Source organism: Leucopleurus acutus (assembly GCF_964270905.1).
Source record: "Leucopleurus acutus genome assembly, chromosome: 2".
In the NCBI taxonomy this organism is placed as follows: Eukaryota; Metazoa; Chordata; class Mammalia; order Artiodactyla; family Delphinidae; genus Leucopleurus; species Leucopleurus acutus.
Genome location: NC_139143.1, coordinates 159,221,095 through 159,240,386, shown reverse-complemented (window position 1 = coordinate 159,240,386; position 19,292 = coordinate 159,221,095). Strand labels below are relative to the sequence as shown.

Sequence of the window (19,292 nt, the reverse complement as noted above, 5' to 3'; positions counted from 1 at the left end):
TGTCTCACTTTTCGGCAGAATATGGGAGAAAGAGATGGCCACCATCCAAGCACCCAAGAAATTAGCTAAAATTTGAAAGGCCAAGCATGGTATCAGTTTAAAGTAGCAAGGATCCCAGACACAAGGGAAATTTCCACTCACTCTCAAGCTCAGAAGAAGCTCTTGGACCTTCACCGTATGCTCACAAGAAAGATTGGGGGCAGGAAAGGAAAACAGAGAAAGTCTCCTTTGTGGCATAAGCAGGAAGGAGGTAACTGATGGCCACCAGGGGGAAAAAAGCCACACCACCTTCTACAGATCTTACAAAGCAAAAAACTTAAGTTTGAGGTAGGGGTAACAAAACTTCCCACCCATAGGGCTCTGGCAAAGATTACTTCTGAGGAAAGAATGGAAACAAAGCCCTTCTGCCTCTAGGGAGGGATAGGAAACACCTTCCCAGGATACAGGCAAAGACCTGCTGATGGAGGAAGCAAAATCCTTTTACCTATGAGACAAGTGTCAGAAACTACCCAGGGGCCAGTATCCTACACCAATACACCATGCTGAGGTGGAGGGTGACTGTAGCTGGGAAAGGGACAGGAAACTCCCACGCAAAGGTAACTGGATAAGCAAGGATAACTAACCTGGCTGAGGGGAAAAAAAAAAACACTGAAAAAGCCCCACCCCCAAGTCCAACGGCCTGAATAAGACTAAGGCTGGATCAAGACACCCCCCCCCCCCCGCCAAAAAAAAAAACACCAGCCCCTACCACAAGCCCAGCAGTGAATAACAAGTAATGACAACCTTCAGAGAGAGGAGGGGCAGGAGCATGGACAGAGACCCCTATCTGTAGCAAGGTGGGCAGAGACAACTAAACCTAAAGAGAAAACAGGAAAACTGAGAAAACCCTACAGCACCCAAGCCTCCCACTCCAAGCACAAGGTAACAGGAGTCTACTGCAGGAGGAATGTAAAGTCTGTGGTATACTAAAGGCAAAGGTACCAACAACAAAAGCCAAATCCAGCTCAACTACTGATGAGTGTAATTCGACTCCCCAAACAAATGGCCTGTGAAAAAAGATGCTTGTCCATTTACAGGTACAAATAGCATTTACTTCTATCTCTACCATTCTTCTACACATGTAGCTGGAACTCAATCAAAAACTGCAAGACACATGGAAAAGCAAGAAAAAAGAAAAAAGCCCATTGTCAAGAGATAAAGTAATCAACAAAACCCAACTGAGAGATGACGCTATCAGACAAGAACTTTTAAAAAGCTATGACTAATATGTTCAGGCACCAAGTAGAAAAAAGTGCACAACTTGCATAAAGAGATGGGGAATTTCAACAGAGATGTGTAAGCTATAAGAAAGAGTCAAATGTCAATGATGGAAATAAAAAACATGATAAAAGATAAAGGATTCCCTAGATGGTTCATCAGTAGACTGGACCCAATTAGGGAAAGGCTCAGGTTATCTTGAGGCTAGATCAATAGAAATTATCCAAAATAACACACATGCACGTAGGCATGCACATATACACAGATACAAAAAAAAAAAGATCATCCAAGAACTGTGGAACAATACATGTAATTAGAGTCCCAGAAGGAGAAATGGAAAAGAATAAGGTAGAAGAAAAATTTGAAGATGTAACAGACAAGAATCATCCAAAAGTAATGCAGGACATCAAATCACAGATGCAAGAATTTCAGAGAACACCAAGCAGAAGGAATTAAAAATCCACACAACTATATTCATTATAGCCCAAAAGCTGAAAATCAAAATGAAGAGAATATCTTGAAGGGCAGCAAGAGAAAAAAAGAAAGATTATGTACAGAGAAATAAAGATTAGAATTACAGTGATGTCTCAAAAACCATGCAAGTTAGAAGACAACAAAGTGACATCTTTAAAACACTAAGAGAAAAAAAAAGTCAATTCTATATGCAGTAAAAATATCTCTCAAAAATGAAGGCAAAATAAAGACTTCTAGACAAACAAAAGCTGAAAGAAGTCATTTCTTGTACCGCCAGTTGGCTGGCAATATTGGAAGGAAGTTCTTCAGGCAGAAGTATGATACCAAATGGAAACCTGGATCTACAAAAAGAAATAGAGTTCCAGAAACTGTGAAAATGAAAGCAAATTTTAAAAATCACTTTTTCTTATCTGTAATGCCTTTAAAAGATAACTGTCTAAAGCAAATATAACAATTATTTATGAGATTTATAACATGTAAAAGTAAAATGTACAATAACAATAACACAAAGGTTGGCTCAGGGGAATTAGAAGTACAGCTGACCCATGAACAACACGGGTTTGAATTATATGGGTCCACTTATATGCAGACTTTTCCAATAAATACATACTACAGTACTATACAATCCAAGGTTGGTTGAATCCACAGATGAGGAACCATGGATATGGGGGGCCAATTGTAAAGTTATACATTCGACTGTGCAGGGGTCAGTGCCCCCTTAGTCCCCGGGTTGTTCAAGGGTCAACTGTATAAGGTTTATAAAGTTCTTACACTATACATAAAATGGTATAATGAAGGTACGGTGGGATAAGTTAAAGAGGTGGGTGGTAAACCCTAGAGTAATCACATCCTAAAACAAAATTTAGGAAGAGGTATAACTAATAAAATAATAGTGAAGATAAAATGAAATCATAAACAATACCCAAATCCAAAAGAAGACAAGGAAAAGAAGGAACTAATCAGAAAAATTACCCATCTAAAAAGTTCAAGATGGGAAAAAACCAAAAGCAAGATGGTCAGAAGAAGAAATCAAAATGGTCATGTTTTCTAAATGGCTTCACAGTGGAAGAACACATCTCTACTTAGATCTTCCTCCTCTACAAAAAGCTTAAAAGCTGGAAATCTTCAAGACTCTGACACTGTCCTTTTTTCACTTCTACATTTGCTGCCTAGGCAATCTCATCTACAGCCATGGCTTCAATAACCATTTATGACCTTTCTCCTGAGTTAACACATATTTTCAACAATCTACTAGACATCTCCAGAAACACCTCCAACTCAACATGTTTAAAACTAAACTCAATCTTTATTCTCAGTGTGGTCTTCTGCCAGTTTTCCCTTCTCTATTTAAAGACAGTTATTCATATAACTGCTCCAATCAGAAACCTGTAAGACCTCCTTAACTCCTCCCTCCTTCTCACCATCTAAAACAAATCTGTCACCAAATCTTGTAGGTCTACCTTCAATCTACCTACTTTATCCATCTCTTCTGTTACTACCTCAGTCCAGGACACCAGTCTCGCCAAAACTAGTACAACAGCTTCCTAACTGGTGTCCACCCTCTACCTTCCTCTCTTTACCCCTCCTCCACCATTCTCTACCCAACAGGCAGTTACCTCTTCACAAGGCAAATCTGACATTACTGTTTCAATTAAAACCTTTCAGTAACTTCTCATTGCACTTAGGATAAAACCTAAAATCCTTAAAGCCTCCACAAGACTCTTCATAATCTCACCCTATCCTGCTGTCATACTCTCTATACTAACCCCCTCCAATGGTCTCTCTCACCTCTAGGCTTTCTATTTATTGCTCCCCCTGCAAAAGTTACTGCTGCCAGCCTTCCTCCATCCCTTTCACCCAACTGAGTCTACTTAACTTTCAATTCATTCTTGGTTTAAACATTAGTTCTTTAAGGAAGTCCTTTCTGACTTTCATAAATTATTAGCTTAGGCCAAGTGTGGATTTCTCACCACACAGTTATTTGTTTAATGGTCTTCCTCCTCCATACTGTATTCTATATCAAAATATAAGTAGGCTCCATAAGGGTAGGGATCTTGTCTACCAACTCAGAACCTAGAATATAATGCTTTTCATATGGGAATCACAAATCTGTTGGAAAAAATGCCAAAAGCATATTTAGAAAATAAAAACACCTGGAGAGATATGAGAGCCAACACATGTATTTACAACACACAATGAAGAAAAGAGATGACTTCAGACCTCACAACTTGGGGAGACACTACCTCTAACAACCCTAAGAAAAGAAGTTGGGAGAGCAGAGGTAGAGATAACTAGGATGGCAGAGAGTAAGCTGGAGGAAAATGGCCCGGGTTAAATAACTGATAATGGTATATTGCTCGGCCTTGAAAACCCAGCTTCAAAAGTAGTTTCTCAAAAGTACAGTCTACTTACACCAGAATCACTTGAGATGAATTTTAATGCAGATTCCTAGGTTCTAAGATGACTAATTCAAAATCTCTGGAGTTGTGACCCAGGAATCTGAATTTAAAAGCACTCTCACTGATTTTTATTTTCACTTGAGTTTAAACTGGCATCTCTCATTCAAATTAACCACCACATTCCCACGTTTTCTTCTCTTCTGCCACTGTGAGAGCCCTGACTCCCCAAAACACTAATATACGTACTCATTTGTTCTATCCTACCATGCACATAAGATTGTTTCAGAATTGCTCCCAACTCCCAACTTCTTTTCTTGTGGTCACACAAGGTACAGACTGCCTCTAGCAAATTACCACTACCAAAGACAAATCTACTAAATGAAGTCCATGATTCTTTTGTAATTCTTTTCAACCTTGGTATGCTCTTTTCAAAACTTCTTGAATTTTTCTGTGCGATTATGTTATACATTTGATATAAGGCTTATTTATTTCTACTTATATTCAGTTTTAAGGTTTTCTTTTTTCATCCTTTTTGATTCCTTTATATTTTTTTGAATGTGTAAAACACTTAGATGTTTCAAAACTCAAAACTATATAAAAAGGTACACTCACAATCTTATTCCCTTCCTTATCTTTTCTACCTCAGTTCCGTCCATCCCTATAGGTAACTATGTTTACTATATTTCTAGTTTATTATTCCTAACTTTCTTTTTACAACAATAAGCAAACACATAATATATTCTTATTTCTCTTTTTTCTTCACATAGAAAAGTAGACTACACCCCCACATGCCCATACCACACTCTTTTATATTTTTCTTTTTATTACTCTAAATTCCAATAACTTAATAGGTTAATTTTCTTTAGTAAGGTGAACAGCATAAAAAAAATTCCTTTTCCTCTAGTTCAGATTACAAAATCATTCAATTATGGAAATTCAAAGAGTTTTTATAACTCTTATGGACTATTCAAAGAATTGTTTTTAATATGTAATCTCCCTTCAATGCCCTGGCACAAAATGAAAGGGAGTTCATCTAAATATTAAAATTCTATCTGAATCCTTTTAAGCGACCATGACAACATTTTCTCCTCTGGGTGACTTTAGTTGGCTCTACATTTCTGGAAAGGTGGTTGACAACTGCTTTAGGATCTTTCTTCCATCCTCTCTTCAAACAACACAAGCTAATTTCACAAGTTCTATCTGACCTTCCATTTTCACCTAACCCATCCCTTCCATACCTGAAGGAGAAACAGTAAGCAGCAAGTTGTACAAGTAATGCTAAACAAATCTTAGGACAGTGAATGGGAACTAAAACATGAAAACAGAGATAGGACCTGAGCAAAGGAGAAGATAAACCACTTTCCATTTGTCTCCATGTGAGATGTTCAAAATATTTCTGTGTTTACAAAAATAAAATTTAAAGTAATCATGGCAAGTTCTAGGCTCATAAAATTGGGTGGAAGAAACTTTTTTAAAAGAATAATTATGAAACCGCAATCCCCAGAAATATTCAAGGTCTGCCTAAAGCAACAGACTGGACCAGATAATCTCCCTGGCGTATCTTTTAGTTCTAAAAAGCAACATTATCCTTCTCAACCTATTCCCATTTTTCGTTTTCCATCCTTCCTTCTTCATTACATCCAAACCATGTATCTTCCAGATGAAACTGTATCACTACTTCTAAACCAGTTTCAGACCATAACCTGGGGTGGCCAGCAGCAAGAAATCCAGCAGACTGAATCTGGCACTCTCAAGGTGGACTTAGATGAAACAAGATCCCTGAACAAAGATCTGTAAGTTCTGTAATAGAGTTATTAATAAAACATATGGAAACACAAAAGATTAATTCTACAGGGAAAAGAGAGATTACATATGAGCTTAAAGAATAAACAGAATAATGCCAACTGGACAAAGGGCAAGAGAAAGTCCAAGGACAAGTAAGAGAAAAACAAAAGCAAGAAAAATCAAAATATTTATTTCTAGGACAACTAATAGGCTGGAATATGTAGAAGAAACAGTACATGAGAGGGAACTAGCAAAAATTAAAGCTAGGAAAGAAAGCTGGGACCAGGATTCTGGCTTTCATTCAAGCTGCATTTACTGAGGCTTTCTAAATGGAAGTACTGTGCTAGTGCATGGAATAGAGGAAAAGATACAAAAAAAATCCCTTCCCATAAGGCACTTGATTATCTGGCATGATATACAGCACACATCACGGGTGCAGAGTAGTTCAGTAAATGCCTTTAATAAGTATATCCAAACAAAAAAGACAAAGGTGTTGAGACATGAAAGCTTAAGAGAAACAAGTGGAACTACCAGCTGATGGCAGACCTAAAGCCCTGTAAGTCCCCTTCTTCCACATGCACACACACAAATACACACCCCCCACACCGCACACAACTGGATAACTCCTACATAAGAATATGAACGTAAAATGTGCAGATACAAAAGAAAACTGAATTATTTGTCATATAACATAGATTAGGTAGGTAACTAATCTGAAGGTTCCTCAAAAAGCTTAAATGAGGAGCTAAGCCTTCTTTAAGAAGTAGCTGATTCTAGAGCTGAGGCAGGAAAGGTACGAGATGAGCCTGGAACATCTTGTGGTGCCAGAAAGTTAAGAAGTGGTAAATAAACAAAAGAACTCTACCGTATCAAAGGGCACAGGAGCCAACCTGTAAGAGCTCCCAATGCAAAAGTAGCAAAAATCTGAGCAACAAATAACGACAGCACAAAAAATAAAATAAATATCCATGAGTGCATACTATTACAAATATACGATTGAATAAATAAATAAAAGGGGAGGAAGGGACAAGGCTTCCATATTAATTGGGAAGAATCCCAATTAATATAGAAGGAATAAAGGAAAAGAGAAAACCACCACTAGAAAACAATAAAAACTGCTGTAATGATCTACCAACGAACACTAAAATTAATGAACAAAAATTTAAGAAAAACAGGGTACTGCATGCTGTCAAAGTATCTCCCCCAAAACATTTCATAATTTACAAAGTGATAAATAGTAATTTTATAGTGGAGAAACCTCGCAGACACCACCTTAACCAAAGAACCATGGTGAACATTACCAGTAATAAGACATACTGACATCAAGTTCCCCCTGATATGACTGATAGACAGAGAAGGGCACATCACCTCTGCATTATTCTTCCCCAAAATGCATTACCTCAATCTAACTGAGAAAATATCAGACATATCCAAACTGAGGAACATTCTACAAAATACCTGACAAGTACTCTTCAAAAGTGTCAAGGTCATAAAAGACAAGAAAAGATTGAGGGACTGTTACAGATTGGAGAAGACTAAGGAGACATAACAAATGACAGCTAAATGTAATGTGGAATCCTAGATTAGATCCTGAATTGAATCCTGGAACATAAAAAAAACATTAGTGGGAAAAACTGGTGAAATCTAAACGAAGTCTGTAATTTACTTAGTAGCTAACAGTACTGCTTAGTCAAAAGTATTAATTTCTTAGTTTTGATAATGGTACTATGGTTATATAAGGTGTTAAAAAAGAGGAATTGGTTGAAGGATATATGGGAACCCTTTGTACTACTTACAAAACTCTGCTATAAATCTAGAATTCTTTCAAAATAGAGTTTTTTTAAAAATCTTTGATGATAAAAACAGTACTAGTTGCAATACTATGCTATTTTTTTTTTAAACCTCAGACACACTATCAACTTAACTGAACTGTGGGTATTGTTTTCTAGTGAATGCTACATTATCTCTGCTCCAATACTTTATGCTATGTAAGTCCTCTAATATAAGAAAGCTCTAACAAATTAATATTCTACCCAAAATAAAGTTATTCATCTAATTTAAAACATTTAATTTCCTTTTTTAATCCTAAAAATGACTAGTAATCAGAATTTCATCTTTAATTATATAAGCCTCCACAAAGCTTTATCTTCAATAAAAGCCAGTATTGTTATTGTTTACAGCATAAAAATAAAAATTTAAATAAAATCCTTACCTTCCATCCACTGCCAGCCTCTCTATAATATGGGAAGTTATCACAAATCCACTGATAAATCTCACTTAGAGTCATTTTCTTTTTGGGTGAGCTATTAATTGCAAATGTAATGAGGCTGGCATAACTGTATGGAGGCTTCCCATCTTTGTGCTGTTGGACTTCTTCCTGGTCCAGGGTTGTATTTGGGTCAAGAAGTGTATTCTTCTTGGAAATTCCTGTTCCATGTGCATTTTGTGTAGCATCAGATTTTTGGATGGCTGCTCTCATGGTGAGCTGTGGTAACCAGTCCATAGATGTTAGGCTGCTCTCCAGTTCAGATGTCATCCTGAAGGTAAATAGACTCCTTAGTCAATATCAAGGAAAGAACCCCCGCTTCTCAAAATATCCAATATTCACAAATCTAGGAGTTCCAAAGTGAGGGAAAGCCTGAGTTAAATCTGGAGGAAAAAGATTGAGTATATTAATGACCAAACCAAATATTTAAGGGATCAACATTTCCAATCTTTTTTCTTAATTTCTTCCTCTCCAAACACAACAAATTTGGTTTTAAACTGTTTAAGAGATAGAACAATACATACACACAAAGTGATTCTGAGGCCAGTTTTCTTAAAAAGACTATCTGTCACTTTAAACAGGGAGACAGGATCATAGTATGAATAAATCTGTCTGCAGTCCAGCTCTTTACTCACCAACACTGCAGGCCCTTTTAAAACTTAAGAGTGTATATCTGGCATTTCTTTTACACAAATTTTAGGGAAATCATACAAAAGAATACCAAAATTAAAGTGTAGGCAAGAGGTCAGAGAAGTAACTGAGGAATTTACATGGAGGAAAGAAGGTAAAGTTGAGCAGGTGGGAGATAGGAAGAGTAAAGCAGGGTAGACAAGAATAGCAAGGAGACAAGCTAGCTGGGGGAGTTGACTGAAAAAAGAAATGCAAACTCAAGGACACTGATGAACTAGAGAAAAGGAGAACAGGCAGTGCCAGGAAGTTTAAAAAAAAAAAAAGTCAAAGAACAAGCTTAAGAAAACTAAAGATCCGGGAGTGTAGGATATGAGATAAAATCACATAAATGGACAGCAAGAAAAGAAACATTAAAAACTCAACGACAGGCTTACAAAAACATCCAGTGATCTGGATTCTGTAATCTATTTTTCTCCAAGGCTGAAAAATTCAAACCATTATCACCCAAAGAAAGAAAAAAGAAAAAACAACATCTGCCAGGTTAACACATATTCTGGAGAAAGAAGGAAGCCGCTCTAAGAATGGAAGATAAAAATATAGAAACAAAGATTGACCTCACACTGGAATGGCAAACTTTCAACAAAAGGTACAAACTTTCCTATCCTGGGATCAAAGAAGCAGGAAAAGTGAGCCTGACAACAAAACAGAGAGGAATGAAAGGCTTCTAAGTGATATAAAAATAAAGGGAAGGGCTTCCCTGGTGGCGCAGTGGTTGAGAGTCCGCCTGCCGATGCAGGGGACACGGGTTCGTGCCCCGGTCCAAGAAGATCCCACATGCCGCCGAGCGGCTGGGCCCGTGAGCCATGGCCGCTGAGCCTGCGCGTCCGGAGCCTGTGCTCCGCAACGGGAGAGGCCGCAACAGTGAGAGGCCCGCGTACCGCAAAAAATAAAAAAATAAAAAAAAATAAAGGGAAAAAGAAAACAAAATAAGAAACTTAAAGTATCTCAGTAAAAAGAAAAAAATTGTGGCTAAGAATCCCATATATACCCTTCATTCCAAATGGCTGCAGGCAAAAAGCAACCTGGAGTATGTGCTTAGGATCTGAACTTCTGGGAGGCAATGTAGAATTAATAAAAAACACAGGCTCTGGAGTCAGGCAGATCAGAATTCAAGTACTTATTCTACCAGTTACTATCTGTGAGACTATGAAAGTGTTACTATCTCTAAACCCCATCTCATCTGTAAAATGAAACAATAATAGTACCTACGGTTGAAATATTACTTTGAGAAATAAATGGGATAACTTATACATAGAAGAAACATTCAATAAGTATTAGTTAATAATATTACTCTAGGAGTATCTTGGGAGGGTACTAATGAACCATAAAGTAAATAAGATTAAGCAATAGCAATTATAAATCAAGAGCTAGCCACGAGGATTCTATCTGCATTGCCAGTAGAATATTAACTACTGGCAATGCAGATAGAATATTTTCCAATATTTTGATTAACAGTTTTACATTTTTCATTTTCCCTCCCCATCTCTGCTGTATGCATTCCTCTGAAACTTGAACTTTAAATTCCTCTATACAGCACCTTGCTCTACAATCTCAGCCAGAAATGCTTGTTCCCAGCATGAAATAAGTGATAGAAACTTGTGGAATAAGAAGCCAAGATAATTTAGAGATCACAGAATGTCAAAGAGTGGGCAAAGTATCCTAGAGATTAGAGAACAAAGCCTTCAATCTAAAGATGAAAAACTAAGGTCTACTGAAGTTAAAGACTTGTCCAAATTCACACAAATAGTTAACAGCGGAACTAAAACCAGAGCTCAGATCTCCTGATGCCCAATCCAGCAGTTTTTCTACCATACCTTACCTGTAAAATTAAAATAATAGTACCTACCTCTCACTGATATAAAGTACTCAGAACAGCCACTGGCAAATAGTAAAGAGTCAATAAATGTTAGCTACTGGTAGTGGTGATAACAGTAGTTGCTGCTATTATTATTCACATTTTATTCTACGAACATTGGCTATTATTATACCATGCTATCATCCTATTTGCCTCAATTAAGTCTCCACTGAGTAGCTTTATTTTGTTCAAATTCCCAAAGCAGCCAGTCACATACATTTTCAAAGATAATGTAAAAGTACATTCCAAATTGGAATATAACTGATACAGCAGATGCTCCCTGTTGAGAACCATCTTTAACTTCTGTTTCCTTCCCCCAGTGCCACTAACTGAGACTTTAGGAGACTCTCAGTAATATAACATGAACACACACTAAGTAGGTACTTAATACTGTTATAAAAATAAACAAGAATTTATAATTACACACGTGTACAAGGCTATCCTAGAGTAAAATCTTATACACACGGCAAGTATGATAAAAATTTCTGTCCTCTAGAAACCTGTACTCCAATTAGGAAGGTCAAACACAAGAAAGAGCTGGAGAAGAGCTCTGGGTGCTGCAATGGCTCAGAAAAAGGTGGAGGACAACATGGGCTGCAGCCTTAAGAGGTAGAGAAGGAAGAACTTCAGCTAAGACTTAAAGAAAGTTAAGATCTAAATAGGCTGGAAAGAATTTGGTGCCTAGCCATCAAAGACATCATGAGTAAGAATTATTCATTGAAGTAGAGTATAAAAATCTTTCTCAAATTTAAAATCTGAAAAAGCGGGGCTGCTGTTTTCTTTGCAATTTGTTATATTTTACATATTCTTGGTAGTGAGGTAAAAAGTGCCTCTATTGTTGCTGCTTAGGCTGGTTATTGCAGTGGTTCTCCACTGAGAACACAAAAAGTAACCATTAGATTTGACCAGATCATCAAGTAACTTTAGAAAGAAACCTCTTAGTGGAGTGGTGATGACAGAAGTCCACTTGTATAAGAGAACAGATGGTGGCAGATTTAAAAACAGCATGGGAGGCTCTGAGGAATCTGGTTATGGAAATCTGGTTAAGAAATGTCAGGCCCTCATTACCTCACCTCATTCCAAAAGCTTCCTAGCTGGCCTCCTAGGCTCTGATTTCTCACCACTCATCCCTGCTAATCACCTCCAGAGTACATGTATATACTCCAAGAGAAATGCCAGCAATGTTTTCATGTCACTGTGCCCAAAAACTTTAAATGGTTCCCCTTTTCATATTATACTAAATCTGAATGCCTCATTTTCAACTACTTTAGCTTCATTAACCTTTTATTAATCCTTCTCTATTAATTCCTAGAGCAATTATAACCTCAGTTTGGCTTTACCATGCTGTTTCACATGTATAACTGGAACATAAGCTTTCTACCCTCACTCCCTTTTCCCCCACCTCCCCATTGAGGATAGTGACCATACACTAGTACTTCAGATGCTACCCAACACCATGCCAGGTACACATTATCTGAAAAATAACACAGTATTTGGATAAGGAATGAGTCTTCCTTTCTGGAATGCCTTTTCCTTCCCACTCTGTCTAGCTGGCTTCTACTTTTTCATCAAGACTCAAACCAAACACCTCCCCCTCCAGAAAGCCTGATCAATCCACTCTTCCCATCCTCCATCTCCTAAATTGAACTAGATCCTACCCCCATTGACTATAAATACTTCTATCACAGAACTTACACAGAATTAAATTACCTTTATCTACCTCTCTCCCATGAGGCCATGAGCTCCTTAGAAGAAGGAACTTTCTTATTGTTTTCTGTTCCCACAATGCCTAGGAGCACAGTAGGTAAAGGGTCAATAAATGGTGGTTAAATGATTGAAACAGTGACTAGCCAATGAAGGTGTGGGTGTGCTGCTCCCCAAGCAAACAAGACCAAACCCATTTAAAAGCTAAAAGGAAGAGGTGAAAGAGGACTCAATAGTATGAGGTAAGGATAACCACAGGATAGAAGTCCTTTATGAACTGGAAAAAAGCATGACTCAGCACAGACTGACAAGTTAGTACTACACAGGAACAGAGAGTTCTACTGGAAAAGTAGAGAAAAATGGGAAGATGGAAGCCAAAGATAAGATAATGTTACTTGTGGGATAAACCAAGGCATGAAAAAATTATGTCTGAAGTTCTTAAATCTATGATGGTATCTATTGCTTAAAAGAATAAGGAATTTTTTCTGCATACAATGAAAAGGTAAAGAGCATCCAGATATAACAACTCCACACTAATTTATGACGTAAGAGGAGGGAGGGGGTTCTGACCTCACTTAATGAAATTCTGCCACTGATACAATCCCAAATATGCATTTTAGCTACTTTAGCACATTGCCTGGCTTCCCTCTGTAACTTCCCTAACAACTGAGGAGTAGCCAAGGCTTACACAGAAAATTTTCAACAGGATAAAAAGGTGGGAAATGGGCAGAGATATTGTTGGCTTTCCTAAATGGAGGTAAGACGAAGACATCAAGGAAAATAAAGTAAGAATAATGAGGGTAATGATGATGTGACCTAGATATTCCTGAATCCTCTCCCTCCCTTCCTAGCACTTGGCATTTTGTCTTAACACTTGGCATGTGAAAAACTGAGCAACTGAGAACTCAAAAGAAATCCTTGTAATTACCACAGCAGTAATTCTGATCACACACATCTCAGGGGGTCAAAAAATACATATATTTAAACATAATATTCATATATAAAAAACATAATTCCTGTTACTGCATCTCGGCAGCCAGAAGCAAGGTCTATGACAGAGACCACTAACTGCCACTTCATACCTGTTCTGGCCTTCTTCCTTAGGAATAAACCCCAATTTTATTCTGGATGGTATTATGCCTTTTGCCCTTCCTGCTCTCTGGAATGTGGATACAATAGCTATTGCTCCAACAGTCATCTTGGACCATAAGGTGACCTTTGAGAATGGAAGCCATACACTGAGGACATGGGAGCAGAGAGAAAGGATCTGGGTCCCTGATTTTTTTGGTGAAGCAATTGTGAAGCTGCCACCCCAGCCCTGAATTGCCTACCTTCCAGACTTTTTATGTGTTTAACTACTATAAAAAGATCTCTACCAGCAGGTGAATGCAATTCCTAACAAACATGGAATGTGGGACATGGAAGTGAGGTGATACAAGTAACAGGACCTTAAATAAGACACTCTCTTAGAGGAGTTGATGAGGTAAACATTAAGAACTCTAATACTGCAGGATGGAAAGCTTGTTACACTTATTAAAGAGTGACAAAGGATTTGGTCAAATTGTCACCTACTGTAACTGGAAAACAAACCATATGCCAACTGAGGCTATAGAGCAAGGAGAGAAATAGTATAGGAAAAATTGAGAATATTGGCATGTGTTGGCTCCTTCTAGCCGCTTAAAACAAAGTCCTAAAAGGCAAATAAACTTCAATTAAGTTGCAAGTAGAGAAAATGCAGGTTTGCTAAGGGAGGTACTCCCTGCCTATGGCCTGCAATTCAAGCTAAAATTCCTATAATTTAAAGCCCTACATGGTTGAAAAAAAACCACCAAGTGCTTCTGAAGTAGCAAACTTAAGTAACTGAGTGATAGCTGCAAAACTACAGCCTTGGCAGTAGAGAAGACTGGTGCCTTGCCACACAAAAGCAATGTTGTGAGGGTGTTGACATTCCACCCAAGACTATCACTTCAAATGGCCCCACCCAGAGTCATCATCCCCTTAGGAGCTAAAAGAGGTGAATGAACTTGGATGGGGGAAAATATATTCTTTATTTCCACTAACTTGTAACTGAAACTTAGCATTTCCTTTAATTACAAAAGTAGACAACAAATCACAGCAGCATTAACAGTACCTGTGACTTTGCCATCAATAAAAATCACAAATATATTCATATGTGACAAATGCTGCAGAATCTCAACTTTTTAAACTCATCGACTACTTCAGATTTATGACAGTGTGTAGATTTGCCACTAGATTTTTTATTTAATGTGTTAATTCAAAGGCATATATATTGCTATGTTTTAAAGTTAATATTTTGCTAACCATATTTCAATATAATTAATTAGTTTCTTCTGTAATCCTAAGTATTTTATTTTATGAATTTTGAGACCTTATTCTGAGAAGGGTCCACAAGTTTCACCAGACTTTGAAGGGGTTCCATGGCACCAAAAGGTTAGAAATCCCTGAGGTAAGTAGAGCACAAAGGGCACAGTTTTCATATTAAAAAATTCTGCCTAGGCATGTCCTTTGGCTCAAAGCAGCAAAAAGTCTAGAAACTAAGCTTTTTAAGATAACTGTAAAGCGGCAGAGGGGTGTCTAGACTGCAAAAGTCTCTTAAGTTTCCAAAATAATACCCAAGCTCATCAACAAGAAGTGAGCTATAAAGCCTATGCATTTCCCAGATAGGGCATCTTCACCAATACCCACCACAGATGTGGCCATGGAGGATACTGGACAAGGTGAGAACTTTCAGAGGGCACAGGGGACAATGGACAGCCCATCAAAGAGCAGAATCAAGGAACTTATTATACTTTCATGGAGTCTCTGCCACTGCTACCCAGGAGGATTTTATAATCGATATGGCCTAGTGACTATTTTGTGTTTCCCATTATCCTGTTTTCTGAATAAAAGATTTTATTGCTATTATCCTATTCCTTCACCACTATAAACCAAAAAGCCACTCTGGGATCTAATGAAAGTGAATGCACCCAGAGACATTAGAATTTCGGCTGGATATAATAACTGGATGAAACTCTGGGTTGTTTCCCTTGGGAAAAGGGCAAGTAAGTTCTATTTATAGGAAGAACAGTACATGTGGATATTCAGGTACCCAAGGCTGATTGTGGCAGAACCCTAACAAGAAAGAAAATAAACTACTACAGATTGACCTTACATTTTGGAAGCATGTGATATAAAAAAACAATTTTTTTAATTTATAAATGAAGCAATAATTTAAGCTATTTCCAAGCAAAAGTAGCCGCTGTTATTTTTCAAAATTAGTTATCATACACCGGCAAAGCCGAAGTTTCTACTCTTAGTTCAATTTCAGGAAAATAACACAGTCAATGTCCTACATTAGAAAAGATATGGTGATTAAGAACACAGGCTCTGGAGCAAGACTGCCTGGATTGGAATCTAAGCTCTTCCACTTTTAGCTATGTGACCTTAAACAAGTAAATTAGCCTCTCTATACCTCAGTTTCCTCATGTGTAAGGTGAGGATTAAAAGCAGTACCCACCCCAAAGGATTGCTGTGAGGATTAAATGAGTTATATATACAAAGCACTAAGAAGAGTTTCTAACACACAGTAAATAAGCATTCAATAAATGTTAGCTATTATTCCTATCAAATTCATACTCTTCAGAATTTTCTAAATTTTAAATGACTGTCACCCTTACTCAGTGGTTTTAGACTTACACGCCCTAAATCACACAATAATCATTTATCAACCTCAATGGAAATGAGCCGCTCATTCAATTATTTACTCTAAAGAAAAGATCCAGAAAAGCCTGTGCTTTTAAATTTTGTTTGTAGATTGCATATGAAAATTGAACATACACTTTTCCCACAGAAATAAGATTCTATGATGATGATTCCTGAAGCAGCCCACAAAATCCTACCTATTCTATAAAAGAGTTCTATAAATCAAAGTTCTAAGAGTATAAAAGCCCCAGTTGGATATTCTGCAGCAGAGAGACAGAAGTGTAACAAGGAAAATAAATAAGTTTTTCCATTTTCCTGGTGTAGGACCAGCTTGTTCCTAATAAAATTTCAATACACATAGCTTATATCTGGCATACTTCTAAGTACCTTCTTCTATACCTTGGCTCTCCCATCTCACACTGCCATAAGCCTCCAAGATTGGCCCCTAAAGTTGGTATTATAAGCTCCAAAATTAATTACTTGCTCTTCTCCTCCAGGAAAAACTCTAACCTTTTCAAAGCAGTTATCTCTGCCCTATTTAGGAAGAAAGTGGACAGCATCAAACTAATCACCACTAAGGTATGAATAACTGAGCCTTTAAATTTCCTATGAGCAATGATCTTTTTAAAGGACAAGCCCAAAAAATCCTCATTGGTTTGAAGTGAAAATATAGGAAGAAGAATCATAATTTAGGATAGAGAATCCAATACACAAATAGAAGTTCACATTTCAAAACTCTTGACTTTCACAACTTTTGTTTCACCCCTAAGATTCCAAAAATATTCACAACACAGCTTATGCAAAAACTTGAGGGATTTAGTGAGACAACTGTCATTTGTAAACAGAACTGTGGTTTCAGAGCTATTTATTATAAAATCAGAGATGAAAAAGAACCTCACTATGTCATTCTTAAAAGCCCTGCTATTACCTATTTTGGAAACCAACAATATTCTTTAACTCCAAGGGAAGAAAAGTTCACCAAATGTATACAGTAATTCATTTTGTTTAAAATAATAATAAATTTTAACAGACTAATCTATGTATCTCCCTTGCTACAGAGAAGAAAATTTCTTTAAATTCTATCCTGGAAAGTGAGAACTGGTCAGAGTTCTCTTCACAACGATGCTTCACATATTTTACAATATTAACACCATTTAGGTTCCTTCTCAAAAGTTTGAAGTCCAGAACTCCAACAGGATCTGATTTAAGAACCATAATATAGTTACTGCTCTTCTCTAGATTCTCTCCAAATTACTCTATTACTCAAATATATAATCTTAGATTCATAAAACTGTATTCTAAATTCATACAAGCCATACTCATAGTTAGAACTCCGTTCAGGCTAAAACTTAGGGATCATATGGTCAAAAGACATCTTTATGCCATAAATGTAATTCTTATCTTAAAAATATTTTACTCTACAATTTAGGGAGGAAAAATAAATATTTTTGGACATTAACCACTGAACTACATTCTGTCATCAAGTAAGTACCGTATTTTGCATTTAATCTCACTCTATCTATTGGAATCTCTATGTCTCTTGAGTAGCTGGAAAGCTAATAAACAAAAGTCCCTTTGATACAAGAACACTCAAAGCCATCTTTGCAGATATTATTTAAAAACCCAGACAGAATCTGCTATTAATACTTCTTATACTTAGTTTTTAAAAATATGTGTAGAGCCCATGAGCCACAACTACTGAAGTCCACGTGCCTAGAGCCCGTGCTCCGCAACAAGAGAAGCCATCTCAATGAGAAGCCCTTGCACCACAACGAAGGGCAGCCCCCACTCGCCGCAACTAGAGAAAGCCTGTGCACGGCAACAAAGACCCAATGCAGCCAAAAATAAAACAAATTAAAAAAAAGAAAAAGATGTTTAAAAAAAAAAAGAAAAAGCCTCAAATTTTGATAAATACTGACAGCCAAGAGGCAGAATTTAGTGCATGGGCACTGGAGCAAGACCTCTGTATGAATCCCAGCTCCGTCCCTTATTCATTGCATGTCATTGCATGTCCTTGAGTTGCTGAACTTTTTTACCTCTGTTTCCTCATTTGTGAAATGAAAATAATCATAACACCTCATAGAGTTGTTAGGGGAAATTTAATTAATATACCATAAAATGCTTAAATAATGCCTGGTCTAATATATTAGTAAGAACACCATAAAGCTAGTTATCCAAGTCAATATTTAGTCCCATAAGTAACTTTTATAATATGTCCTTAAGTCAGTGACTAGTCACTGGTACTCTTCAATACCTTATGCTCAGAAATGGAAGCCCAATAAGTCAGCTTAAAGATTAAATTACATTTAGGATGCTCTAGACCAGCACTGTCCAACAGAACTTTTCTACAACAATGGAAATGTTTGTGTGTTATCCAATATGACAGTCAGTAGCCATGTGTAGCTAACCAAGCACTTAAAATGTGGCTAGTGTGACTGAGGAACTGATTTTTTTTAGATTTAAACAGCCACATGAGGCTAGCAGCTACCATATGAGACAGTAAGCCTTAGAAGATAAGACAAAAAGTTCAAAATACATTTTAGAAAAAGTCTCTGTAATGGTCAAAATTAAGACGGTTTCTCATTACTCTTCATTTAATTGGAACATCTCAGAATTAAACATGCAAATTAATAGATTTTATCAATTATAAAAAAAGTTTGATAAATATAACAATGATGAACTACGGCATGATAATGAAAGTTATTTCTGCCACTGTGTGGGACTGACTTAAAAGCATATAACTACATTAATTATAAATATGATAAAAATGTAGTATTAAATGTCAGCAACATCCTTACCCTGAGGTCAGTTGCAAACCTGAATGCTACTGGTAGATACTCTAGAATCTAAGAATTTAGATTATCATACTAGAGATTATCAAACTAAATGAATTAAGCCAGACAGAAAGGCAAATATCATTTGATATCACTTATATGTAGAATCTAAAAAAAATCACACAAAACGTATTTAACAAAACAGAAACAGACTCACAGACATAGAAAACAAACTTATGGTTACCTGAGGGGGGAAGGGGAGGGATAAATTAGGAACCTGGGATTAACAGATACACACTACCATATGTAAAACATAAACAACAAGGTCCTACTGTATAGCACAGGGAACTATATTCAATATCTTGTAATAACCTATAATGGAAAAA

At 37.0% G+C, this 19,292-nt stretch overlaps 1 protein-coding gene across 6 annotated transcripts in view; it reads right to left on the bottom strand.

The window, feature by feature from the left end:
• The window catches only part of FOXJ3 (forkhead box J3), a 131,841-nt gene that overhangs the window by 83,932 nt on the left and 28,617 nt on the right, over window positions 1–19,292 (bottom strand). For all 6 annotated transcript variants that reach the window (XM_082834387.1, XM_082834386.1, XM_082834390.1 and 3 more), the window contains one exon: window positions 8,128–8,452. In XM_082834387.1, the coding sequence (XP_082690513.1) occupies window positions 8,128–8,452 (325 nt within the window). The remainder of the gene's footprint in view (window positions 1–8,127; window positions 8,453–19,292) is intronic.